Source organism: Sturnira hondurensis, unplaced genomic scaffold (assembly GCF_014824575.4).
Source record: "Sturnira hondurensis isolate 20B ecotype Veracruz unplaced genomic scaffold, ASM1482457v3 Scaffold0011378, whole genome shotgun sequence".
NCBI lineage: Eukaryota > Metazoa > Chordata > Mammalia > Chiroptera > Phyllostomidae > Sturnira > Sturnira hondurensis.
In genome coordinates, this window is record NW_028084009.1 from 5,081,032 (window position 1) to 5,108,459 (window position 27,428).

Sequence of the window (27,428 nt, forward strand, 5' to 3'; positions counted from 1 at the left end):
GAGCAGAATGTGGGTGGAGCCCTGAGCTGGGACCTGGCAGAGAGAGTGGAAACTGAGCCCAGAGGAAACTGTCCGGCAACAGGCAGCTGAAAACAGAGGTGGGGGCGGGGAACGCAGGCAGCGGAGGCAGCCCCTCCTGAGAAACAATTGAGATCATGACAAAGTCTAATTGTTTCTAATAGGACCTCTGGGCAATGCTGCCCCCTTTCTTTGGCCTGGGATGTGACCTCCGAGGATGTGGCATTCTGCAAGTCTTGAGAGTGAGGGAGGAGTGATGAGCCCACCCGGACAGGGTGAGGGAAGGAGGAATAAACTCCTGCGTGAAGTTTGAGGAGAGCTATGAAAAATGGTTCCCATTTGAACTGGGTCTTGAAAGATACAAGGAGTAGGCCAGGGAAGAGCTTTGGGGCAGAGAGAATGTCCAGGTGGAGCGTCGCTTAGGAATCTCCTTGTTGCAGTTTATTGTAAGAGACGCAGCCTAGACACCCCCACACGTGCCAAACAACATACGGTAACCACTGACGAGACCGTCCTGTCTTGCCATTGTTATTCATAAACTTAATTCGTTCCATTAAAATCCATCCTGCCCCTGTGCGGCTCCCCCAGGTAAGTGGGAGCAGGGTTTAGAGAAGACCAAACCAACACTCGTTAACAAGGAGGGGGTTCTGAGACACGGGTGGGAAGGGCCCCACCTGCTCTCTGTANTATTGTAAGAGACGCAGCCTGGACACCCCCACACGTGCCAAACAACATACAGTAACCACTGACGAGACCGTCCTGTCTTGCCATTGTTATTCATAAACTTAATTCGTTCCATTAAAATCCATCCTGCCCCTGTGCGGCTCCCCCAGGTAAGTGGGAGCAGGGTTTAGAGAAGACCAAACCAACACTCGTTAACAAGGAGGGGGTTCTGAGACACGGGTGGGAAGGGCCCCACCTGTTCTCTGTACAGGACGCACAGAACAAAAAGGTGGGAACAGAGAAAGATGTTCCGGCTCAGTGCGTTTCAACCACAGAGCAGGGAAGACACCCAATCGGCTCTGTTGTCTGGGTAAGACCTGCACCCCGAAACCACAGACCAAGACCCCACAAAGACACCACTGGAGATGACCCAGCAGGTGAGGAGGCAGGAGAAGCCTCAAAAGGATTAGGACTGTGTTTTGTTTCCTGGAAGGCAGCCGGTTTAGCATCAGAAGTTGCTCTGTTGCAAAGGACCAGAAGCCGCATTTCTCCCGCCCTTTGGTGTACAGACTGGGCTCCCCACCCAGGCACGGCTTTTATGTCCACGGACCCTGCCAAGCGGTGAGACTCGTCACAGACACTGGGGGTGCCCGAGGGTGCTCTCCCCCAACATTCTCTCCTGAGGTCTACATCTTTTGAGTTCTTGTCAGTGGAACTGGAGAAACGGTACCGAAGTCTCCGTCTGACTTTCACTTCCCCGACTCCCCTGGAGGCTGAACATTTTTTCATGCTTATTAGCCATTCGCATTTCCTGTTCAGTGGACTCCCAGTCCCATCTGTTGCCCAATTATCCAAGAGGTAATCCATCTTTGTCTTATTAATGTGACAGTGTTGGTTCTCTACGAGGGGCGCTAAATTTGCCCATGGCAAGTGTTTCTTCCTGCCTGTCTTTGACTGGGCTTACAGTGCTTTTGTCCCCACCAAATTTGGGGGTGACCCGTCTTACTAAGATCTCTCCACTCCAGTGTTTTATAAATAATCTAAATGTCCACCTATTTCCATGTGCACACGTCTTCTGTCTTACTCACACACACACTGACATACAGAGCTGGGTGATAATTAGACGGCTCCTTAGACCTTCTGGCGTGTGTGGGTGTGTCTGCATGTACGTGTGTAAGTGCAAGGGGACTCAGTGCTTCCAGGCTCTGTGTGAGCCTCTGTGCCGCATCAAACCTGCCATGTTCCAGGTGACAGCTGAAATCTGCCTTTCACGTTTTCCAGCTCCAAGATCACCTCCATCCTGCCTGGAGCTTGAGCAGGAGGTGGGACGTCTCCCTGTGTTCCCTTTGCCACAGTCTCAGACAGAACCACTCTCAAATCTCCAGGCTGCCACCTCCCACACTCTCTGTCCACCCGTCCCGGCCCGACAACCACCTCCTTGCTTCAGGGCACTGCCATCTCCCTCTGGGTCTGTGCAGCCCTGGCCTTCAGGCTCCTCCCCTTCTGATCCAGTCCCCACCTGGAACCAGGAGTCTCTCCAAAACAGATGCATCTCAGCCCCACCCTGCCCAACGCCCTTTGGCCCACAGCCCCCCACCACTTTCAGGACACGGTCTGAACTCCCAAAGAGGGCTGACACCATGCTTTTTTTAAAAGGCACTTCTCACCTTAAAAAAAGAAAAAGGCGGGGGAGGAACACCTTTGCAGCCCAGTTTCTCAAATTGTGTCTCCCAGCTCTATGTTCCAGCCGGACCAAACAACTTCAACTTCTTCAAAAACACGCAGCTTCCTTTTCAACAGCTCCAAACCCTGGCTATGCCCCTGCCCACCTGGCAAACCTGAACACACACTTGCCCAGGTCCTCGCCCTCCGTGACTCTTATCCTGGAGGCCGGGTGAGATCCCTGCACCCCCATCCTACGACGGCTCTCATGGGCAGCATTAGAAACCACTGCCTTCTCCCTCCAACCCCAGCCCCTTCCTCACCATTGGGTGGCCTCTTCTTCCTCAGAGTCAAATCTTCGATGCTCCTCCCCCCAGGAACTTCCCTTGACCATTCAAGCTGGGGCCCTGGCTCCATCCCCCACCATCCCCCCTGGCCTTCTGATCAGAGTATGTATCCCACTGCAATACAATTCTCTGATTTCTTGTCTCCCACCCCAGACTCTGAGCCTAGGGGACACAGGGGTGGCATGTCTGTCTTGCTCACCACAGTATAAAGCACGCAGCAGAGACCTGACACATAGTAGGTGCTCAGGAAATGTTTACTCATCAATGAAGGAAGGAAGGAGTAAATGGATGAACGGATGCCCGCCTGCAGTTTCCAGGACCAACTACTGGGAAGAGCCGGCAAACAGAGGCGCAGTCTGGCCAGCAGGGGGCACCAGCCTGCTTTTCAATCCCGCTGCCTGAGCCAGGCGCTGGTACCTGCTGTCAGTCAGACGGGGCTTGGGATGGGCACTCAGTGAGCGGTCCCTCAGCTGCGCTGAAGATGAAGTAGGAGTCGTTCACCTCCAGCCAGCGTCAGACACTGAGTGGTCTCCCCTCACTTCCACCAAGAGGTACTACATCCTCCGTCTTGCTATGAAAAGAGCCGTAACTGTAGCAACCAGTGGCCTGTTACCTGTTCCCCAGTGGGGATGGGAGAGGGGGCGACAGGGAAGGGGCCGAGAGGAGGAAGACAGCAGGGAAGAGTAAGTACAAAACGGCTGGCCTTGGACAGGCAGGGCCAAGTCCTCCGTGTGTCTCCCAGCTGACTCACTCTCTCTGTATGTCTCTCTGTCTGTCTGTCTGTCTGTCTGTCTGTGTGTCTCTCTTGCCATCCTTTCATTCTGGGAGGTATCTGTACCCAAGTCTGTACCAGACGAGCATCCACAGCAGGTATCTGGAGGGAGTCCTCTCCTTTCCTAAAGCAGCAGCAGCAGCAGCAGCAGCAGCTCCCAGGGCCCTGCAGGCAGCCCGGCCCAGCTCGGCCCACCTGTTGGCCATGAACGCCTCATGCTGCCCACCGACAGCCCAGCCCACACGGCCTCATGGCTCAGAGCACGTCCCAGCCCCCGCCCCGGGCAACTACAAGGGCGGTGGGTTCTGCGAGCAGGTCTTCATCCAGCCCGAGGTCTTCCTGGTGCTGGGCATCGTCAGCCTGCTGGAGAACGTCCTGGTCCTCCTGGCCGTGGTCCGAAACAGCAACCTGCACTCGCCCATGTACCTGCTCCTGTGCAGCCTGGCTGCGGCCGACATGCTGGTGAGCCTGTCTAACACACTGGAGACCATCGTGATCGCTCTGGTCAACAGCAACACCCTGGTCTTTGAGGACCAGTTCCTGCAGTACATGGACACCATCTTCGACTCCATGATTTGCATCTCCCTGGTGGCCTCCATCTGCAACCTCCTGGCCATCGCCGTGGACAGGTACGTCACCATCTTCTATGCCCTCCGCTACCACAGCATCATGACGGTGGGGAAGGCGCGCGCCCTGATCGTGGCCATCTGGGCGGGCTGTGGCATCTGCGGTGTGCTCTTCATCGTCTACTCCGAGAGCAAGACGGTCATCGTGTGCCTCGTCACGCTGTTCTTCGCCATGCTGCTGCTCATGGCCACCCTCTACCTGCACATGCTCCTGTTCGCCCGGCTGCACGTGCAGCGCATTGCTGCCCTGCCGCCAGCTGCCGGGGCTGCCCCACCGCCACGGTCCTGCCTCAAGGGGGCCATCACCGTCACCATCCTGCTGGGCGTCTTTGTGGCCTGCTGGGCACCCTTCTTCGTCCACCTGGTGCTCATCATCACCTGCCCCACCAACCCCTACTGCATCTGCTACACCGCCCACTTCGACACCTACCTGGTGCTTGTCATGTGCAACTCTGTCCTCGACCCCCTCATCTACGCCTTCCGCTGCCCGGAGCTCAGGAGCACCTTCAGGGAGCTTCTGTGCGGCTGCTGCGGGGTGTGACCTTGGGGTAGGAGCTGGGGGCTGGGCCGGGGAAATGGGTCTGGTCATGTGGGACCCTCCCTGCAGCCAAGGGGTTTAGAAAGGAGAGAGGGGGAAACACCACGTGCTGACCTGTGACCAGGCTTTTCATTCTGAGCTTGCAAAGCCTCTGAAAGGGAAGCAGTGTGTAGCAGGCTCCCTGGAAGGGTCCCAATGTGGGTAAGTCACGAACTCCGATTTCCCCTGCAGACCCCTGGGGGAGCCGGGGAGGCTGCTGTGAGCGCAAGCTGCACTCATTCCCAGGCACCCGGGGTCTGCCAACCTACCATGTCTTCAGGCTCTGGCTGGGACCAGATGCAAGGATTCTCACTGATGGGAGGGCCATTCAAAGCTCTCCCAGGCAAGGCGTCTACGACCCTCGACCTCCGGCTGCCGGCTGCTTGGATGGCTTTGCCCTTACTTCATAAGAGCCTTGAGTTTCTGCTCTGTTATCCTATTTACAGTAAAGAGGTGTCCCCCACACAATGAACTCCTTGTTAAAAAACCTACACTGTGCTGTCGGTAGCTCTGTGCACCCCCACGCCCCTCACCGCTCCCCCCCCCCGAAAAACAGCAGTGTGCACGGGAGGGGCTGTGTTCCAAGAGGTTGCTTCACTGTAGGTGCAGGTCCTTAGAGAAATCGTGGGGGTGCGTGCGACTTTCTCAGAAGCTCTGCTTTTGCTCATTACAACTGTGTCTCTCTCCCATGATTTCCTAAAGCATCATCTAGAAAAGAAAATTTGGGGGTTCACCGCTCCTTTGTCCCAATGTGGTGTTAAAGTTGAGGTGATCCTGGTATCAATGTCTACACCTTATCAAAGACAGCAGTTGGTCCCCATGCGCAAAGGGCAACATTGGCTGGCTGGCACTGTGGCTGGCTGCCTGCTGCGTGTGACCTTGAGACCCTTTCTTGCCCTGGAAAACGTCCCGCTGTGCTTTCTGGCTGTCCCCTTCCCCCCGCACCGTGGATTCTGCTACTGTGCAGTGGCTCTGATGTACAATTGTGTGTTTTTCTTGTGCTGGAATATATTGTGGGTTTCATTGTATTTGACATCCTGCTGATGTGAACAATATCATTGCTTTCTTGCTTTGACATGTTTGGAGATAAATAAAAGGCTTTTGTGACCGCTAATTGTGTGACATTAAAATACAGCACCTAGAAGCACCCTGGTGGCTTCTGCACAATCATACATGACCCTGCAATTCTGGTTGGTAAGTGGCATAAACATCCCCATCACCACCGTGCCTGTCTTTTCTAGGGCAGTGCCTTTTAGCCCAACTACAAAACTCCCCCATTTAGGCTCTGAAAATACCAGTTCCTGGGCCACGGTCACTCTCCATTATTTTAATCGAGGCACCAAATAAAAGGTCTTGTCCATTGCCACTCAGAGAGCAAACGTGGAAAACGGGGAGTCGGATTCTTTGAAAATTATACTAACAGCTGTAGGAATTGTGATGTCCTTTTTCTATGTAAACAAGATAAAAATAACTTATTTTTCACCCTTTGATATCAGCTTTGGCATTATGTCAATTATTCTCTCAACGAACCTCAAAAGCAGGTGAGTCATTTTACAGATGAAGCAACTCAGTCCCGGGGGCTTCCGCAGCTGTCCCAGAATGCCCACCCAGTTAGGGTCGCCGTACCCTCTGTGTCCTGTTGCTGATGTCTTTTTGCACCAATACGACGCTGCCAACAGGTTTCCCTGACGCAGCCTGATCCCGCTCTCCTTCCTCTCCACGTTTTGGCTTGGAGAGCACTTCCAAACGCAAAGCACCCCCAAGAACCTCCTGGGATCTGGTTCAAGGGCGGAATCCGATTCAGCAGGTCTGGAGTGGAGGCGAAGACTCTGCATTTCTGACTGTGAGTCTCCCAAGGGGCATGGCTGCTGGTGGGCACCACCTTCTAGATAGAGAGGGTATAGAGGACCCTCAAATGAGCCTAACGTGAAGCCCAAAGCACTAGCCTGCGTCTGTGTGGAGAGCTGCCCCCAGGCCAGGAACTGTGCCAGCTACTAACAGGCATTTGATTCTTTGAGCCTTGCAGTAACCCTATGAGCTAGATATCAATATCACCCTTATCTTCAAGACAAGACATCTGCGACTCAGAGGGGTTAAGGCCCTTGTCTATGAAAACTCAGCACCAAGGGGAGAAGCAGAGACTCAGACTCAAGCTGCCCAAAGCACACTCCCAAGTCCAGCCCTGACATCCTGGCACGTCCCTCGGACGCAGTCTGGACGGTGGGGCCATGACCCGATGACATCAGAGGGGTGGGCTGCTGTGTGGGGAGATTTCGGGGTGTAATTCTACAGGTGACGGGTCCAGATGTTTCTAGCAGGGTTTCCATAGAGACGCCATAAAAACTGAGAAGCACAATCCATCATCTGACTTGCTAATATCCTTTCCCAAAGTCAGAGGTAGTAACCCTGGGAAGGCATCCGTCTCGGGGCCGGCACTGGCCCCCTCCCCGGCCACTTTCCACACAACATTTGAAGCAGCAGGATGGTGAGTGTGAAAAGGTCTCATTTGGGGGAATGAAAGCACATCATGATTTTAATGCACGTGTTAGGTTACATTCACTTTCCACCCCTTTTCCCCAAGGCAGAGTAACTGCAGGGTTGATTCCCTGGATCTCTAGAAATCTCTGCCTATTGTCCTTATTCAAATTGAACTTCTGAGCTCGATTTCTGTCAAACAGGGAGGGGCTCCAACACGCTCAAGCCTCCAGGTTCACCTCCACTGAAATCCATTGTCCACACAGCAGCCTTCTGACAATTGTTTTTTAATTTAAATTATTTTATTGTTCAATTACAGGTATCTGTGTTTTCTCCCCACCCCCTCCAAACCCACCTCCCTCCCTTCCTTCCACCCACCCCCTTGGTTTTGTCCATGTGTTCTTTGTAGTAGTTCCTAAAACCCTTCTCCCCACTGTCCTCCCCTCCTCCCCTCTGACCACTGTTGGATTGTTCTTCATTTCAATGACTCTCTTTATATTTTGTTTGCTTTTTTCCTTTTTTGAGTATGTTCCAGTTAAAGGTAGGTGAGGCATGTGTCCCTCACCACCTGGCTTACTTCACTCCGTGCAACCATAAAGCAGATCACATCATACTCCTTAAAACTCTTCCTTGCCTTTGAACAAAGTGCCACTTCCTTACCCGGCCCTGACGATCTGAGCTGCTCTGGGTGGTCCTCAACACACGCCCCCTTGCCCACCCCTCCTCCTTCGCCGCCACAGGACTCAAAGCCGCCACACTCACTCCTGCCCCAGGGCCCTGGCACCTGCCACGTCCCCCACCTGAAGGCCCATCCCCGTATCTTCCCATGACACCTTCTTCCCCTTCGAGCCCCAGCCCCACCCTCAGAGAGGCCTCCCCCGGCCACTCTTTCTAAAGAACACTCAGTCCCTCACACAAAGTACTGTCTCATCACAAATCTTCTTGCTCTTTTATTTTTCCTCATTCATTTGTTTAATGATCATCAATCTTCTCCCACTAGAAGAGAGTACCTAGCATGTCAAACTGGTCAGTAAAAATATATATATACATATGCACTCGCTGGATAAGTGATTCCATTAACACACTGGAATATGAGTTCAAGTCCAACCAAGGAGAAGACAGCCAGCGCTGGACAGGAGCGGGGTTGCTGGTGTGAGCACACGGAACGCAGAGTTCATTCCTGTGTTGTCGCGTATTGATGATTGTACCGGCTCCACACCAACGACTGGAAACCTGCTTTGCCTTGCCCTGACCAGTGGTCCCTCCATGGGGTGAGTATCCGCACCAAACGTGGAGCTTGGGAGAAACAGCCTAGGCTCTGACACCCATGATCCAGTCCATCAGAGGTGATGGTAGCAACGGAAACTGTCAAACCCCACGGGGACCGTGACGCAACATGTGAAGGACCACCTCAACCACAGAGCATCGCTCACTTTGGAAGGAATAAGACCCACGCCCCTGAAGCTTCGCTTCCTTTGCCATCGCCATTGCCTGTCAGGACACCAGGGCAGCCGTGAATGCTAGGCCAGAGAAAGACAACAGAAATCTGGAAACTGGGAGGAACCCAATGACGAAATGCAGAATAAAAGCAAAACTTGCCACCAAAGAACTTGACCTGATGCACTGGCTGGTGTGGCTCAGCAACTGAGCACCAGCCTGTGAACAAAAGGGTCACCAGTTGGATTCCCACTCAGGGCGCATGCCTGAGTTGCAGGCCAGGTCCCCAGTAGGGGGCGCACAAGAGGCAACCACACATTGATGTTTCTCTCCCTCTCTTCCTCCTTTCCCGTTTCTCTAAAAATAAATAAATAAAATCTTTTTAAGAAAGAAAGAACTCAACCTTCCTTGCCTACAAACACTTGGGAACCAAATTCATAAAAATAAACAATAATAAAAGACATTACATGGCGTTATCACGTGCCAGAGATTCTGCTAGGGTCTTAGATGTATTAATACTAATACTACAATACTCAAACTAACACTCTAATACTCAAACCCTATGGGGTAGGCATTCCTAACGTCTTGTCCTAGAGAGAAGGAGGTTGGTCGTCCTGACCAGGCTACTCCGGGTGAAACACAGGAGTGAGGCGCAGAGCTGCGACCTGAACTACAGGGGGCTCCACAGCCCCGGGTTGTCCACAAAGCTGTCCCACTGAGGTGCAGGGCCACCGCCTACAGCAACGCCCCCCAGCCTTGAATGACCTCCAGCAAAGCTCCCGGCCCCACAGACTTCCCAACAGGAAGCTTGCCACATTCTTTCATTTTTCTGTGAATGTCTCCCTCTGTTCTCCCAGGCTGCCAGCTGACTGGACACAGCAAGGCAGGCAGGGTGCCCGGGGTGTTCTTTAGAAAGAGTGGTCAGGGAGGATGGGGCTGCAGCTCGAAGGATAAGAAGGGGCCAATCATGGGGAGCTGGGCCTTCAGGCAGCGGAGGACACGGCAGGTGCAAGGGCCCTGGGGCAGGAGCGAGTGTGTGGGCTTTGAGTCCAGCTGTGGAGAAGGAGGATGGGTAGGGAAGGCGGAGTGTGTTGAGGACTTCCCAGAGGAGAGCAGGTCATTGGAGCTTTGTAGGGCTGGGTAAGGAAGTGATATTTTATTCAACAAATGTAAGCAGGGACCCCCGACCCAGGAGTTTGTGAGTAAGTGCGCAGAGGCACAAGAAAACCTTGATTTTGAGAGTTGCTGTCTGATGTTGTTTCCCAGTCTCGGAGGTCAGACAGACCCATCTTTGAATCCTGAGTCTTTGTCTGCTGTGTGGTGAATGCAAATTCTCATACGCCAAGCAGAAATCTGGCACGCTCGACACTGGGATTTTCCTTCATAATTAAATTCTTCTTTTTGGCATGAGGCAGGGCTCTCTGGGAGTTGAAAGCATTTCATCTCTCAACCCACTTGTAAAAATTCATTAAGCTTTGTTGGTGGTGCACTCTTCAGTGGAAGGGTAATAGATACACAGGAAAGTTCTTTCAAGCTCTGCTTTTGGCCACGTTCACGGGCCACACAGACAGCATGTCTGCCCCGGAGCCAGCAGCGGAGGGGAAGGGCAGAGATGGCCAATGGCATAAGTTGCTGAAGCCCAGAAAATGCACTTCCCATGAAACCCCTGAGTAATTAGCTCATTTCTCTAAATGCTCCAGAGAGTACCGGTGGACCTTAGAAATAGATGCCTATTTAATGCTGGCAGCGTTTTCTGTTGTTTTCCACTGTGAGGGGGGAAAACAATACGTCGGAAATCTCTGTCCCTGACACTAATTTCCTCGCTTGGGCCCCTTTCTTGGGCAGCTTTTCTCACGTGGAGGACTCAACAGCATGAAACCTCTACCAGGTCCCCAACTCCAGTGGACAACCAGCCTCTCGTTCCCAATAGCCCCTTGCCCACGTCCCACCACCCACCCCCAAAAAAGGAGAAAGCAAACTTCAGCCAACAAACTGCCCTCACTCGCCAACCTCTGAAACCAGTCGCTAGGGCCAGCACATTTGCTCAGGCCGGGATAAAATGCCTGCCTCGGAGCTGTGCACCAGCCACACCCAAGCCACAGGGCCCATTAAAGCGGTAGAGGAGTTCCCATGCAAAAGGACTGGGGCCGTTTCCAAAATTAGGCGGGCAGAATCAGTCACCCGAGGACCCTGCCCCAAGCCCTTGCAACACAGCCCCGTGACAGGCTCACCTTTCACGCTTCTTTTGCTTCCCTTAAAATACACCGGGTAATTTTTAGGTAAAAACAAAAACAAACAAATAAAAAAAACCTTCATGAACATTCATTTTAAACGACTGAAATTATTTTCAAGATGCTGTGCAAACACACACATGTACATGACAGAAAAGACACCGCATTTTGAATTCAGCCCTGCGAGCTGGGTGGTCTGGTCCTTCGCTTCTAGCATTCAAGGGCTGACGTAAGCTGGTTTGCAGAGCGGCTTTTTTCCCTCCCCGGCCTTGCTGGCCTTGGTTTCACAATACCAAGGGCAGCTCGGCTGCTCCAGGCCCCCATTCCTCGGAACCAATCAAGCAGTGCTGTTACCTATCAGACAAAAATAGAGGTAAACGATCTCTTCACTTTTAAAACTCTAGCAACCCCTCGCCCTCACTGGGCTGCACGTTCCCAGCTCATGGACGCCCCCGCCCGGCCTCGTCTTCAGCAACCTACACCCCCGGCGGCCCCCACGCCCCGCGAGGTACTCGATAGGCCAGCAGGTGAAAGAGAAGGCGTCCAGGTTAGTGTGCATTTCAGATACACGACCTGCGCTTTTCAGCATAAGTATATCCCAAACACTGAGTGGAACGTATGTATTTATAGTAAACAATTACGTGTCATTTACTTCGTCTCACAACCCTGCGTAGGGAACAGGTGAGGTGACTGAAAGGAGACATGCTGTCACCTGTCAAATCTGGAAGCTCCATCCCACTGCTCTTTCATCCCCTGGGCGTCTTTCTTTCCTGCTCTGAGATCTTCGTGGGAGCCCCGGCCCATGTGCACGGCAGGTCATCCCAGTCACATCCCAGGGGAGGCCACTGTGTTCACTAACCCTTTCCTTCCCGAAGGCTCCAGGCAGCCCTCCTTCCCCCAAACTCCGAGTCGCAAAGCTAGGGCAACCTTGCCAAGTCCCAGAAAAACCCCACCGTCCGGTTTCCCCCCTTGCAAGGGAGCCCTCCTTACCTCGTGTTGGTCCAACTCAGAGGAAATTCAAAGAAAAAAGAGCCTCAGCAGTGTTCTCCCTGTGCAGAGACCCGCCGCCCAGAGCCAGCCCTTCGCTCCAGAGGGGCCTGTGGTGCTGATGTTCACAGTGTCTAAAGCCCCTGTGCCAGGCTGTGAGGCCAGGGGCCGCGGCACCCAGTGACGGTCTCGGCAGGGAAGAGAAGCCATGCTGACGGAGTGCGTCCTATGCCCTGCGCCCACGTGCTTGAAATGCACTAATTTATTTACCTTCATGCTTATTTCGTTCCCATCACACCCTTGGAAGTAGAATCTGTTCATTACGCCCCTCTTACCAGGAAGGAAACTGAGGCACCAAGTGGGTATGCGACCATGCCAGAGACAGGCCACTCATCGGGGGCCACTCTCTTCATAACCCAAGTTCTGAGAACCAACCACCAAATGACCAAACACTGTCCACTGTTCCAGGAAGCATATGTCATCCTCAATAAGGGGCTTGTGACACGGGACTGGGTGGCGGGCATTCAGGCCTGGAGCCCCCACCCACTGACACAGCATCATCAGAGACGTGGCCCAGAACGGCCACGCGCCCCGGGAGCAGGCCCTGCCACTCATAGTCCACGCACACCTGCATCCACGGCATCATTTGCTCCTTTCATTTTTACTTCTTCTTCAGAACCACACAGAAACCATTCCCATCCCATCAAGGCCCAGACTGAGGCTCAGAGAGGCCAGCCCCTTAGCCAGAGCCACACCGCCGGGTGGCGCGAGGCCGAGAGGAGCACCCAGCCGGGAGCCACATGCCAGGGCTGTTTCGGTAGCCACCCAAGATCGTGACTCGGAAGTCAGGCCGTGGAAAAGACTGCTCCGTCATTCCACAGTAAAAAACAAAGTGTTGAAGGATTTGGAAGTTTAAACTATTTCCAAAAGGAAAAAAAACTAGCATTTCTTTTTAAAAAGAAAATTACCAGACCTCACAGTCTGAAATGTTTGCTGAATGTGTAAGAGCAATTTTGACAAAATGGCTAGGCCTCTTTCAGTGCACGCATCTGAACTTCCGGAAAGAAAAAGCCCACAGTCTGCCTGGTTTTGCATTTCTATGACTGGATAATGATTAGATGTTCAGTATGTCAAAAAAAATTAATTGAATTAAACAGGACAAGAAGTGACTGCAGCTGCCTGGGAAAAAGATCTTCATAATTATACACTCTCCTGCAAACCCAAGGTCAGGCTGTCCTACCCAGTGACAGTCACACGCGCCATTAGCCATCAGAAGGACCAGCAAAGTTCTGTTCCACTGGCTTGATCGGTTCAAAAGCCGCTGTGAGCGAGCTGCCTCCCTCTCCGTGCCCGGTACCTGGTACACAGGGGGCAGTTCCCCCCAGACAGGCACAGAGCCTGCTGCGCAGGCGAGTCCTTTAAGAGCGGAGACGCTGGACCTGAGACTCACTGTCCCTCTCCCTTTCAAGGGAGAAGCCTCATCTCTCCCTTGAAAAAAGGGAGAGGCCACAACCAGCCAGAGCAAAACTTACCAAGTAAAAGAGATCACAGCACCCTTGGGATCCACTTGTAGTCACATAGGGGACACTCAGGGGACCTTGGGTTTGTGTTGTCAAGTCCCTTCGTGCTTTTACGTGAAAGCCTTTACCGAAATTCGTGCTTTATCAGAGGTGAGGGGTGTGGGAATGCGGGGAGACAAGACAGAGAACTGGCCCTGGCAGGTGTGGCTCAGTCGTCAGTGAAGCAGAAGGTCGCTGGCTCAACTCCCAGTCAGGACACAGAACAGCTGGGTTGCACGGGCGGTCCCTGGCCGGGGTGTGTGCAAAAGGCAACTGATTATTTCCCTCTCTTGTCGATTTTTCTCTCCCTCTCTCCATCCTTCCCTTTCTCTCTTTAAAAAAAAAAGAGGCAAACTGGAGACAGGAGACTGGGTTTCCGCCCTGCATCAAGCAGGATCCGGCTGCGTGACCTCGGGCAGGTGCGCGGCCGCCCTGGGTCTCAGTTTCCCTGTCTGTGAAACAAAAGGGCTGGACTTCATCACCAGCAGGCGGCCCCGCATGCCCTGAGGACGGGCGGGCTGCAGAGTGGGCTGCAGGAGCGCTCCAAAGCTGGGCTCAGGGCCGAGGGGTGGGGGTCCCCGCCCAGCAGGACACACGGTGACTCAGGAGGCCAGGGCAGGAGACCCTCTGCAGAGCAGAGCCCTGGGCCCCGAGACCTGCAACGGGACTGCAGGTCCCGGGCTCCCAGGAAGCCCCTCGGCGTTTGGGAACCTGCGTCCTTCCTTGGCCCTGACGCCCAGAGAAAGGACGCGTCTGAGGTGGCATCGCCTCCAAGAGCAGGGAGCCCGTGAGAGAAGAGAAGGTGAGGCCACAACACCGGGGACGCCGCAGCCAAACTTCCCCTGGATTCCGCACTCTCCCGAGAAGACTCTGAAAGGCCTCACCCCCACACTTACTTCTCCAAGAAAGAAAACGGCCACCAGGGTGACTCAGAACAGACTGGTCTAGACTTGGTCGTTCCTGAGAGAAACCACGTGAGGATGAAGCCCTCTGCCTATGACACATGTGGAAGATGACTCTGCCACGCCCATCGGCCTGGGACAGAAACCCTGGGAATATCGGCTGCGCGCAAGCCTGCAGTCCCACGTCGAACTCCATCACGCTCACTAAAATGCCTGGTACAGACGGCCACTGTGAAAGCCGTGAATCTCAGAGGGGAAAATAAGAATCCGTGCCAGCTCCTCTCTTACCCAGGGAGACAAAAATTCGTGCCGTGGTGAGAAGCCCTAGGAACTCAATCAGATGGGAGAACCGTTGACAGAAGTCTCCAGCTCGTTAGGTGTCATGAAAGTTGTGCCAAGGAGAAGCCTCGTGCATGTCGACACAGTGGGACCCCTTCAAAAGAAACAGCCCATCGTACATCAAAGCACTCACACTGGGAAGATCCTTCTGGATGTAATGAAGGGGGAGAAACCTCTAGCTGGCATTCATTTCCCCAGAGACTCCACTGTGGATTCCATGCAGGAAAGAAACCAGACAGCTGCTCGGCATGTGGGGACTCAGGCTGGTGACGCCCGCCCAGCAGAGCTGGAGGGAGTGATATCGACTGTTTGCAACTGGGTCGGACCCCTGTGGAAAACAGATACACCACTCAAAGTGAGAGCATTCGAGCAGATTTATTCGCAGAAGTATAATGTGTTCAAAAGCGTTGGGATTGTGCAGTAACTCAAGGGCCTAAACCCAAAGAGAAAAGTTAGAGTTTGCCCTGGCTGGGTGGCTCAGTCAGTTGGAGCACCATCCTGTGCACCAAAAGGTTGTGGGTTTGATCCCTGGTCAGGGCAATACGGGAGGCAACCAATGGATGCTTCTGCCCCCCTCTCTTTTTCCCCCTTCTTCTGGCTCTCTAAAATCAATAAACATATCCTTGGGTAAGGATTAAGAATTTTATAAAAGGGCTATGGCCTTCTGGGTGGAGGGAGGGGGCAGCCAGGAAATCCCACACCCCCAACCTCACACATCTCTCTCACCGAAGCCCAGTGGCTGGACCCTGTCTGACGCCAGAAAGCACAGAAGCCGGTGAGGGGGTTGGGGCAGCACGCAGGGGAAGAGAGGAAGGAGGCATCTGGGGGGAAACGGAAGGTCGCCAGCCCAGGACCAGGACCCCTAGCTGGTGCAGCCCCCAATTCCAGACCTGGCTGCCCCGTGCCCCTCTGACTCCCAGAGATGAGTGCAGGGCTGGGCCTAGAACAGGCACTTGGTAAAAACTGTTGAAGGGGTGAAGGGTCCATGGAACCAAGGAGATGGGCCGGGGGGGGGGGGGGGGCGGCTGTCATCCGGTACGAGAAGACTCAGACTCCTCGGCCTGCCTGTCTTCCTGGGGGGCCTGGGTGCCCAGGGACAAGGCGCTTCCAGAACTCACTCAGCAGGGTCACCAAACAACACAGCACAAAACCAGAAACATAGCAACTGCGGCCACGTGGCGGGGGGCGGGGGAGATGAAAGGGACTCTCTGGGCACCGTGCTGGAAGCTTTGTGGGTGTGTTTCACCACCCGCTCCCCAATTCTGCACGGCTCTGTCACCTTCAGTGAGACAACCGAAGCTCTGAGAGCTTCCGGAAATTTCCAGGGCCACACGGTACATGGCGTCCGGATCTGCACACAACCTCCCTTGCACCCTAAGCCCACGGCATCCCCACACTGCGGGACACAGGCTAAGCCCCACCTCGGGGGAAGGCAGGAGGACAAACGCCACTGACAAGGACTTGACAATTCTCGGACACACGTGACCCCATTGTGCAGACGTACCCCAACAGCTACTGTCTGCAAGAAACGCTGAGAAAAAAAACATCCGCTCTGGACCCCTCTCATGGCTCCAGACCCTTCGAGGGCGAGTCAGTGACTCATGCAGGAGCCCCCACGGTGTCCCTTGACATCAAAAACAAAACAGACTCACAGAGCCAGGGCTCTGTGTACCCGGACAGGCAGCGGCAGGCGGTTCGTCCCGACAAAGGCCACGTTTGCACAGCATTTCTGTTTGTAATCATCGGCGTTTATGCTCTAATGGGAGGTGAAAATCCTCCCACTGGTGACACCTTCTGGAGGGAGGAAAAAACCAAAATCGTCATGAAAACCAAAGGGCACTCTCAAACCAGCTGAGTGTCCCGGGAGCACCACGTCTCCCTAGAATCCTGGGGGTGTGACTCGGGACTGTGAATGAAAGACCCCTTCTCTTTCTCAATTAAGAACAGACTTTCATTAGGTTGCAGGCCAGTTCCCTGCAGGCCAACTCCCAGCAGGAGATGCACAAAAGGCAACCACACATTGATGTTTCTCTCCCTCTCCCCTTCCCCTCTAAAAGTAAATAAATAAATAAAATATTTAAAAAAAAAAAAAAAAGAACAGACTTTCGGCAACAGGGCCCCCTCCTGCAGGAAGCCTGCGGGGACCATACCAGGCACAGGCCACCAACACCTCCAGCTGCCTTTAGTGTGTATGATATCCAGCCCCTCGTCCACTCATGGAGTAAACCACACAGGCAATCAGCGTAGTGTGTGCCCAGGACACAGGCTTTGAAGGCAGACGGACCTGGGTTTCAGTCACCTGCAGGCTATGCACCCGCAAGTGAAATAAGTCCAAATGTCCTTTTCTGAGAAATGGCAAAGGAAGTATTACAGTCCGTAGAACCATTTCATGATATCAAATTTTTTACATGTAAATATATAGTTTAAAAAGTTGGGAATGTATCTGCTTTTAAAAAAAAATAAGCTTCTGTATATTTTCCATACTGACTACGTATTACTTCGAGGAAAACACAGCTGAAACTGACTAAACCACTAACACATGTGTGTTCCTACAGAAAGACCCAGAAGAACGCACACGTGTAGTTCAGGGAGGTCACGTCTACAGGCTGGGGAGGGCAGAGGGGGAGGCGGTCAGAAAACCTGCACTTTTTGCTTTTTGCATGTTTGAGTAGTATTTGAACATTCTGACAAGTGTATGTATGTCATTGCTCTTCAATTCCGCAGAGATGAAGGGAACTATAAACGAAATGTGATTAGCCTTCCTGGCGCCGGGGCCGCGGTGACGAAGGGCATTGGCAGTGCACGGCTCAGCCTTGACCTCGCCGCCTCCGTGGCAGGTATCGCTCCCTGCAAGGCTCGGCTGTAGCAGGACTCTGAGTCAGAGCATGGCCATGAGTCACAATCACAAGAAGGTTTAGCAAATATTATGTAAAAAAATTACCTAAGGCATCTCGGCTAAGACTCGAGTGAGCAGAAATGATTCACCCAAGACAACGGCAGGGGGCAGGGGGGAGAACAGCGGGGACCCTCGAAGGTCATTTTGTTAACGATTTCCCCACACTGCCCAGGTCCAGAAAGTGTGGGCAAATCTGTTTCCCCCTGCGTGCAGGCGTATGTGGGAAAACTACATCAGGCTCAATGTTGTGGGGATAACAGAAGAGCCCAGTGGGTGATGGTCTGGAAGCATCTGCCCAGAGGGTTAGATTATATTTATGCCCATCCATCTAAACCTTGACCGCAGGGTTTCCGATCACATCCCATTACCCCAGAGCACATCTGGGGTAATGGGGTAATTTCCAGCCCCATTACACCTCGGAAATCCACTCCATCACCGGCCAGAGTCCCCCCACGTCCAGGGCAGCGGCAGCCCTCTGTAGGCGCAGACCCCGGAGCTGCCCCACTGGGTGCCGGCCACCCACGTGCTTCCACCTCTGAGCGGTGACCAGGACGTCTGCTCACACATTTCATTGGCAAAAGCAAGTCACGTGACCGTGGTTGCTGTCATGGGGACAGAGGCAAGCTNTCCTCAGACCTTAAACCAACTATGTCACTCTTCTCCCTGCGGGAAGCCCACACCTCCCTGAAGCCAGGCCTTCTTGGGGCATTTCAGACATCTGATGGGTTAAAGAAATATTAAGAATCCTCCGCATTTATGCCCGAGCTGTGACCTTTTATTGCACGAATGAAGTATAGGCGTGCTGTCTCTGGGGGAGAACTAGCCCCTCTCCACGGAAGACTAGGCACCATTTTTAACTCCGTACCTGTGAACATGGACCGTACCCTTGGGGAAGAACTGGCTATTCTCCCAGAGGGGACGGTCAGTCAATCAAGTCAGGAAAGGCCCTGGGCACCCAGCCACTTTTGTCTACAACACTTTTAAGAAGAGCCCCCAAAGTGAGACCGTGGAATCCCACCTGAGGGAAGGACGCTTCCCTCCAGACTCTTCCCAGACGCATCCCGAAAGCAAGTTAAATTGCCTCCGGGACACCCCAGTGTCCCTGTTTGGGTGTTGCTGATTTCCCGCCTGGTGATACATGCTCTTGAGCATTGCTTTCTGTTTGCTCTTGCTTAATAAATCACTTAACTATTCACCTTTGACTTGGGGTTTCCATTGTCTGCAAATCTGAACCTCCAGATTAAGTGGCCACGATCTCCACCCCACCCCCTAACGGCAAAACACCACACCCGCCCTTCCCAAATTTCAGGTGTTTCTGTTTTGCCTTCACAGGGGATTGCCAGATGGGTCTACACCTTGTCCTGAAGCTGACTGCACACCTCTAAGGCCATACCTTTAGAAATGTACAGAATTACTACAGATGGAGAGTGGAAACCCATTCCTGAAAGGCAAAACCGCTGCCACTTGCTGCAGAAACCACTGGATGCTGGGATCGACGGCAGAGACCACCAACCCCAAATTCTCGGCGGGGTCACACCTCGGAAATCCACTCCATCACCGGCCAGAGTCCCCCCACGTCCAGGGCAGCGGCAGCCCTCTGTAGGCGCAGACCCCGGAGCTGCCCCACTGGGTGCCGGCCACCCACGTGCTTCCACCTCTGAGCGGCGACCAGGACGTCTGCTCACACATTTCATTGGCAAAAGCAAGTCACGTGACCGTGGTTGCTTTCATGGGGACAGAGGCAAGCTGTCCTCCTGTGGGTGCAGAAGTGGAGGCGAAGCGGACGTCGCTGAGCAGCGCCCGTGCCCGCCCACGTGCATCAGGAGTGGGGAGCCAACCCAGGCGCAAAGACAGCGGGAACGAGCGCTGTTACCGAATTCCAGCTGGACATGGCCCGCCCGAGGGGGGGCGGGGGCGGGCCGCAGAGAGGGCCGTGCGGAGACACCAGTCCCAGCCAAAGGGCAGAGGGCCTGCCCCCACCCTTTCTCTCCTCGGCCTCCCACCCTGCAGAAGGAAAGCCCACCTGTCCCCACCCTGAACTTCCCCTGCAGCATCCCGCCCAGACCTGGGGGGGCGGGGGGCGGCGGGGCACACACCAAAGGACCGGCTCAAAAAGGGGGGCGACAGTTCGACATTGGAGGACGAGGGCCAACCCTAAAGTCTGGGGGACCCATCTTTCCACGAGTCTAGTAGCTTCCAGTTCTTTGCGGTCATCAATGTGACGGCCGGCCCTCACTGAGCTGCGGGCTCCCAGGTCGTGGAAAATCAGCCCTGTGACAAAACGGCCAGGGGGTTTTAGCCTGCGACGCGGAGGACTTTAAATAATTGAGTGGCATTGCTCTATTCAGAAACGAATAAAAATTCATTTCTATCAATTTACTTCTATGTCATCGCGGTTTCTCAGAACTTACATCTAGAGAAAATTAGAAACGGGAGCAGAATGAATGCTGCCCATGCGTCTTTATGGTAATGAGTCATGTCCCTTCCAGCAGGGCCTCTAAAAGCCCTGTCCTCTTAGAAAGAGATGCAGGCCCATAGAATGTTACTTCTAATGCTCAATAATCACTTCCTCTTTTTTTTAGAATCAATTTATGTTATGTAGACAAATTATATTAATACTAGTTAAATTGCAAGCTCAGTATAGAAAAAACACTTAAGCCCTAAAAGCAAGACCCAAGGGGCCTGTGGCTTGCCCTTAGGGTACCAGCAAACCACATTTTTGCATATATACATATATGCAAAGCATTATGTGTGTTTTCTTGCAGAGAACCATGACAAAAACAATCAAGAAAAGCTTCTGCAGCATAAAAACATTTTATTAGAATAATAAAAAAGAAATTGTGAGCTCAAGGACAAAAAAAGGAACCACATAAAATTTTTAATTATTTTTTCATCCATTTTTAAATGAATAAATGGTAGGTATCAAATTGTTACGGTGTTTATAATCCACTGGGTACACTCTCTTAAACATGTAACATTTTCACCTTTGAACATCAATATTTATGCCAGAAGTAACCATCTTTGCAGCTATTAAAGCTTACCAAAAAAAACTTTCGAATATCAACCTCAAAATATGTGAGGGAATTCATGTTTTTTGAAAATACTTTTAGGGTGGTGTGCCCGCAAACATCCGTGGAAGCTCCTGGCCTGCAGCCTTCCCTCGCCCCCAGCCCCCACCACCGTGGGACGCGCCTGGGCTCCAACAGCTCCTCGGCCACCACCTCATGGGAGCTCCTCACAGCAGCCCCGTGTCTCCAATACGAATGGAAGCAGAGTCCCGCAGCCCGGGTTCTGCCTGCTGTGCTGGAGCAAGGCCCAACCTTCCTGCCATTGTCGGACGCCAGGCACGGGTGGGATTGGAGCTGGGCTGCTTACCTGGCTTCTTACCTGCACCTCCACCTCCTGAGCCCCTGGAGGGCGGAGCTGGGCCTGTCCACCATTGCGTCTCCCGTACCTGACGCTCACAGGCTTGTCCTCTGAGTCAACAGTACACATTGAAGACTCAAGAGCATGTACCATCTTACGAGTCCTCGTAGCCGCCCTTGTGCCTGTTTATGTCTCCAGCGAGGGGGAGAGTGGCAGAAAGCAAAGGAGGCAAATGCCAGAGACAGATAAAAACAGACAAAAGAAAAGCAGAACCCTTTCTCCGGAGGAGACGTTCCGAGCAGCTGCCTACAGTGGAGAGACCCCGTCCTTGTGGAGGGACAGGCGGGGTTGTCGCCACAGCTGGAAGACAAGGTCAGCCTCGGGATGTCTCCGCCCTGCTGGGGCCGGGAAGGGGTCTCTCTGAAGGGGAAACACACACGGGGCAGCATTCGGATTATTACTAATGACATCATGGGCTGTAAAATGGGGGTAATGATGGCCTAACTTCGCAAAGTGGCCGTGAGGCCCGGCTGAGATAAGTGTTGTGACGGGCTCAGCACAGTGTCTAGCAGGACATCAATAAGTGGTGGCCGCCTCCACCGGGTGGATATGACTTCCTCGTCACAGCCAGCTGCAAACCCCCGCAGCCACAGAGCGGGGCAGCGTTCTCGTCTCCAAGGAATTCTGCTAATTCCTTCAGATAAATGAGAAAAGAGGAAAAAGTGAAAAAAGCCACGAGAACCGGCTGGCTGTGGGGGAAAATGAGATTATTTCCTAATGAAGGGGCTGCAGAGAGATATTGCCTCTGGAACCCACTGCTTGCTCGGCCAGTGCTGGTCTTCGGTTAAATGCAGCTGCCCAGAAAAATCATCAAAACACTGAGATGTCGTGCAGGAAAGTCAGGCCATCTGCAAATGCACAAGGCTTTGGGGGGAAGGCGTTTCCATCAACACTGACGGGCAGGGTGTTACCGCCATCGGGACCCAGGCACAGCCAAACGGGGCAATTTGACGAGGCATTAATACAAGACCCGCATGTGGAGGTTCGGGGAAACGGCAAAGGGTAGGGAAGTGCCCCAGCCCTAGAGAGGGTACACAGACGCCCTGGTTAGGCCAGAAGGAACATGAACAAAGAATCGTTACTAAAACCGGGAAGGAGAGCTCCGTGTGGAGACAGCTGCCCAGCGCCTGGTGGGAGCCACACGCTTCGGTCAAGGCACACAGCCATCCCAACCGCACCTGCAGGGGATGAGCCAGAGTGAGACGAGATGCCCTGGCCCCCACCCCTCACCCTCACCCTCTCCAGTCTCTCTGTGGGTCTCCACGGTCAAACCCAAGCTGAAGCCATTGAGGAGGGTACGCATCTCTGGCTAGAGAGAGATGGAGGGGTGCAGAGAGAATATGGAGGGTCAAACAGAAATTATCCTACCCTTGTATGTGTGGATTTACAAAGAAAAACAGCAGTCACACACACAGTGAACGATCATCATACATCATGAGATCTTCGTGATGACTGTCTAGGTCTCATTACCAGCACCCTTTCACTGAGAAGGTACCAGCGACTCAGACATGTTGAAACCAGACAGTGCTTTCTCACACACGGCCCATCAGAGAACACCCTGGTGTGTGCCCACAGTCAGACCTGGGCCACCGTGTGCCGGAGGGAAGAACTTTTCGGGAAGACAGCACTTAGGCACCTGTGTCTTATATCACACGACTTCCACGGTCACAGCTGATTGGACCACTGGCGAGCATCGTCCACAAGGACAGCTAATCCAGAAGCTGGCTGGCAGTCCACACCACAGTCTGACATTAGTGGGCCAGCCAAAGACCGCGCTCAAGAATTAGAAATAGGAAATAGGAAATAGGGGTGAATGCAGCAATTCATAGATGCACTAATAAGCCAGGTTCCTGTGTAAAAGAACTCCCTCTTGCGCCCCAATTTCTTCCACATTCTTTAAAAGGCTTCTATTCTCAAAGACCCTTGAGGGGGATTATCCTGATCAGCTTTGCCCACGTGTGTTTCGTGAAACCTGCTCTTTTTTCTTCCCAGATGCCAGGCGGAAAAAGATGACAGAGTCTGTGATCAGATAAACTTGAGCAGGCATCATATTACGTCTTCCCCAGACCTGCCACATGTGGCAAGTTGAGTTAATGAAAATAAAACTAAACTTGAACTTCCGTGTCTTGGTCTCACTGGCCTCACAGCAAGGGCTCAGGAGCTGTGCGTGGCCGGCGGCATCCACACTGGAGACTGAAGGGAACGTTTCTGCCATCACAGGATGGAATCCACCGGGCGGAACTGCTCCCAATGACTAATTCGCAAGGCGCGACACCGTGTGAAAGTCGCTGTGAAACCCCAAAGGGAAATATCGTGCTCAAGTGTGTGACTGTCCCCCACGCTCCTTCGGTCCTAGCACCTGTGACGCTACACAAGTTCACATCTTAGGCGCCCATATGTTTGCAGGACATGACTCCCAGAAGGAAAACTGGCCAGCTGATTCCCGGCCCCTGGCCCATCTCACCCCAGGAAGCTCTTCTTTCTATTTAGCTGACTTCCTATTTGCTTATTTCCTCTGCCTGTCAACTCTGCCATTGGATGGATGGAATCAAAATCCCAAGAAATGATGTGAGAGAAAACGCACAAAGACAACATTGGCGAGAGTTATTATATTCGCGGGGATGATATAGGGGACAACTTGACCTACCTAACATGGAGAAAGGAGTGATCAAGTCAGCTCTCACATATCCACCAGGTGGAATATCATCTTCCCCTTAAAAATAATGGTTCTAAAGGACGTCATGAATCGGCGACGCTCAGGGCCTACGACAAGTGAAACACGAGGACACCAAATAGCCCGTGCGTTGGCATTCTGACAGCGTAGACACAATCTGTTTGGAAGGGAATATTCCCAGATGTGTTCATGTTTGTGTTTGGTAGAATTGTGGGTATTTTTCTGCTTCCCTTTATTTCTCAAATATCTTTCAAAAGCACCTCAAACCTTCAGAACAACAAGATAAAATGCTGGCGGAATAACAGCCGGGGTATGCTGGGGGGGAGGGCTGCTGATGATTGGGTCTGGCCCCTGGGTTCGCTGGCGCTGTGCCTCTCCTGACGAAGCGGCAAGGACCGGGTCAGCTCTCGGTGGCACGCTGGGAGAACCCAAGCGCCGGTCTCCCTTGCCACCCCCGTGGCTCCGAGCAACACCCCGTCATCCATGGCACAGCAGAAAGTTGGCAAGAGACAGGTGGCTCCGGCCTCCCTGCCAGCTGTCTCCCGGGGTCCTGCCTTTCTCTGCCACGTGCAAGCCACTGCCAACACCAGGGACCCTCTCCCAGCACTGGGTCCCAAACCTCAACCGCCGCTCAAATCCCATCCCTGATGCCTCCTCGATGGAGACAGCTTCCCCCCCCCCCCACAAACCCAACTAGAGAAAATTTCACGGTATGTGCCCAAACCCCTAGGCCTATTTCTGGGAAATGGTGAATAATAATTTAACAATAATTTCCCTTTCTGCCATCCCTCCTTTTTTAAATTAACAAATAATTAAACAAACAGAAAATAATTTCCTTGTAAATGCTAACCTGCAAATACAAATTTTTAATGATTTTTTTGGCCTATTCTTTCCTACTTTGCCTCTGGAACACGGGTAGTTCATGTTCCCTAACCCCCCACCCCTCTATTTCTATGCCTGGGTCACAAAGAGTAGGTGTTGTTGGCATTGAATCACCACTGATTCAACTGTCATTAAGCAAAATGCAAAAGTTAGACCAGAACCTGCTGGGTAACTCACCTGCTTCTACAGCTGAATGGAAGCAGCTTTTATTGAATTATTCAGCCAATGTTCCTTTTATTTCCTTAATGAACATGGGGCCCATAAATTGCTCTGGGGATTAACTTCGTTAATTCCAACAATCTATAACCTTGAGGAGGCAATTTCAGTGCATTGTGGAGAGTAGCATAAGCAGCAGCTTTGGAGAGAACAGCAGTTCCTGTCTGAGGGCTGGACACCAGGTGCCTCAGGGAACACTGTGTGGGGCGCCTGTGCCTGTTCCGCCTTCAGAGGCTTTGTCTGCCTGGGGCCGTGCCCGGTGTCCCCCTGTGCACAACTCCAGGCTTGTCCCCTGCCCGCAGGAGCTCCGTGTCCTGGGGGGGAATAATAATTCGGAGAGCTCCCTGGTGACGCTCGCCAGAATGATGGGAAAAGGGCTGGGGAGGGAGTGCTGATGCCAGGGTCTTCGGGTGGCAGGTTATTTTCCAGAAAGGCTGGGCTTTGAACTTCATGTGTGAGGGGCTGAGCCAGGCAATCATACCTGTGAGAAAAATTTCACCAAGGCCCGTAGTAAAGAGTCACCAGCAGTGTGTTTGACAAACCTTTCCACCCCACCCCCAGTAAGTAGAAGTATTCCCTGTGAAGAAACGAAGGCTCAGAAAGAAGCGCGCGGCCCTTCAGGGAGCCGAATGTTGGCCCAAGTCTCCGTGGCCCCGAAGCCTGGGCTCCGTCCACCACAGCGCGGCCTCCCACCGTGGACACTGCGGTCAGCTGAGGCTTCAATTTGCCGATGTCCACCTTCTGAGGGTGACCTCACTTCCCTGTCCCTAATTGCTCAGATTACAGGGGACCAGAACAAGCGTCATGCCTCCCCGCCTGGATCTGCGGAGAAAAACGCCATTGTTTTATGTCTGTTCTTATTTATCTGTTACTCATAGAAAACCCAGTTCTTGACGGGCACTTTTCTTGTGTTTACTTGGTTCGGGTCTTTCTCCCTCTAGCAGGGGGCGTCCAACCTTTCGGTGTCTCTGGGCCACACTGGAAGAAGAGTTGTCCTGGACCACACATTAAATGCATTGCAATACATAATCACAAAAAAACTCATAATGTTTCAAGTAAATTTACGATGTTGCATTGGGCCACATCTGTAGCCATCCTGGGCCGTGGGCTGGACGCCCCTGCAAACGTCACCTCCCTCGGAGATTATTTTGTCTTTCTTGGTCCCGGGGTGTCCTCAGCACCTGCGACAGTGTCCCGTGCAGGGCAGACGCCCAGTCGGCATTTGTTGGATGGGGGAGTGAATGAAGGAATGAACAAACAAGTAAATGAATGACACAAGAAGCTAGTTTTTAGCAGGTGCTCTAGGCGAGGGGCGATGCCCTGCACAGATGGCAGGTATTACTACACAGCGCACAGTATTCAGACTGATCCGCATTGTTTCCCCGGGCACCACAGAGACCTGAGGGGGCCACTGTTCCGAAATAACATCACAGGGGAAATTAGCCACTGACTTCAGAAGTGCTCACGCTCTGGGTAGTAATCCAGTGTGCGAAGGAAAGGCATGGAAAGATGCTAGTCCAACTGTCAACACCCTTTCTTCTTTTAAGTTTTTTAAACTCCCAGCTTCTCTGTGTTGTCTTGTCAGTTTCCCCATCAGGCCGAGAGCTCCCCAAGGGAAGGGGCTAGGGTGGGAGGGGGCTTCAGGGCAGGGCTGGGGTCTGGGGGGGCTACATGTGTTTCTCTATGTTCTGTGAGCTATTCCAGCAAATTACCAAGGCCACGTGGGGTGGGGAGCATGGGAGCCCCTCCTGAGAGGCAGTTGGTCAGAAGTAGAGGGACACCTGGGACTTGTGATTGGCATCTGAAGTGGAGTCAGTCTTATGGGACCGAGCCCTCACCTTGTGGGGTCTGATGCGAACGCCGGGTGTCAGAACTGAATTGAATTCAGTGGGGCGCCCAGTTGGTATTGGGGGCTCGGTCAGTCGGAGGGACAAACCTGCACATCGGTCACAGGAGGGTTCCTGGGGGGCAGCAGGGGAGAAGCACAAAAATCCTTTCTCTTGTGCTTCCCCGGGACGACTGAAGCAGGAGCCCTGGGCAGCAGGCCCCATGGTCTGTGTTCTAACAAGCCAAGCAAGTGATTCCGCTCCAAGTTCAAGTTTGAGACCACTGCCTGACTACCCTGGGAAGTCCCTGAGATGCCTGGCCCTCTTCCGTCTGGTGGAGTCTCTGTGCCTTCCTCGCGGCAGAGCCGTTCCATCGGGGCGCACGGCACCGATCCCTAACAGACAGCCCCCACGCTCACCTGCCGAGCTCTCGGCAATATGCTCAGATGATTACTCCTGAACTTAGACAACGTACGTGGCCTCACCGAGACACCATATGGCCCAGCAGCCCACTCCTGGGTGCACGTCTGAAGGAACTGGAACCAGGATCTCAAGGGGACAGCTGTCCTCCCATGTCCCGTGTCCCGTGTTCACAGCAGCCAAGATATGGAAACGACTGGAACGGCCTTCACCAGATGATTGGGTAAAAGGGACGTGGCATATATACACGCACAATATATACACAACAGAGTACTGCTCGGCCACAAGGAAAGAGGAAGTCCTGCCATTTGCGACAACATGGATAAAACTTGAAGGCATTAGACTAGGTGTGACAAGTCAGACAATCATTGTACAAACATCACTCATACCTGGAATCTGAAAAATACCGAACTGGGAAAAACAGCGTAGAATGGTGGCTACCAGGGGCTGGGTGTGGGGGAATTGGGGAGACGCTACTTAAGGGCACAGACTG

At 53.0% G+C, this 27,428-nt stretch overlaps 1 protein-coding gene across 1 annotated transcript; it reads left to right on the forward strand.

Moving 5' to 3' along the window:
- The first annotated feature begins 3,654 nt into the window (after positions 1 to 3,654).
- Positions 3,655 to 4,629, forward strand: MC3R (melanocortin 3 receptor). Its single transcript, XM_037059830.1, has one exon. It carries the CDS (start codon positions 3,667 to 3,669, stop codon positions 4,627 to 4,629), a length of 963 nt encoding a protein of 320 aa, XP_036915725.1. The 5' UTR covers positions 3,655 to 3,666.
- The last annotated feature ends 22,799 nt before the right edge of the window (positions 4,630 to 27,428 follow it).

Coding starts and splice junctions, on each gene's coding strand:
- MC3R (XM_037059830.1), top strand. CDS start 3,667: ATGAACGCCTCATGCTGCCCACCGACAGCCCAGCCCACACGGCCTCAT.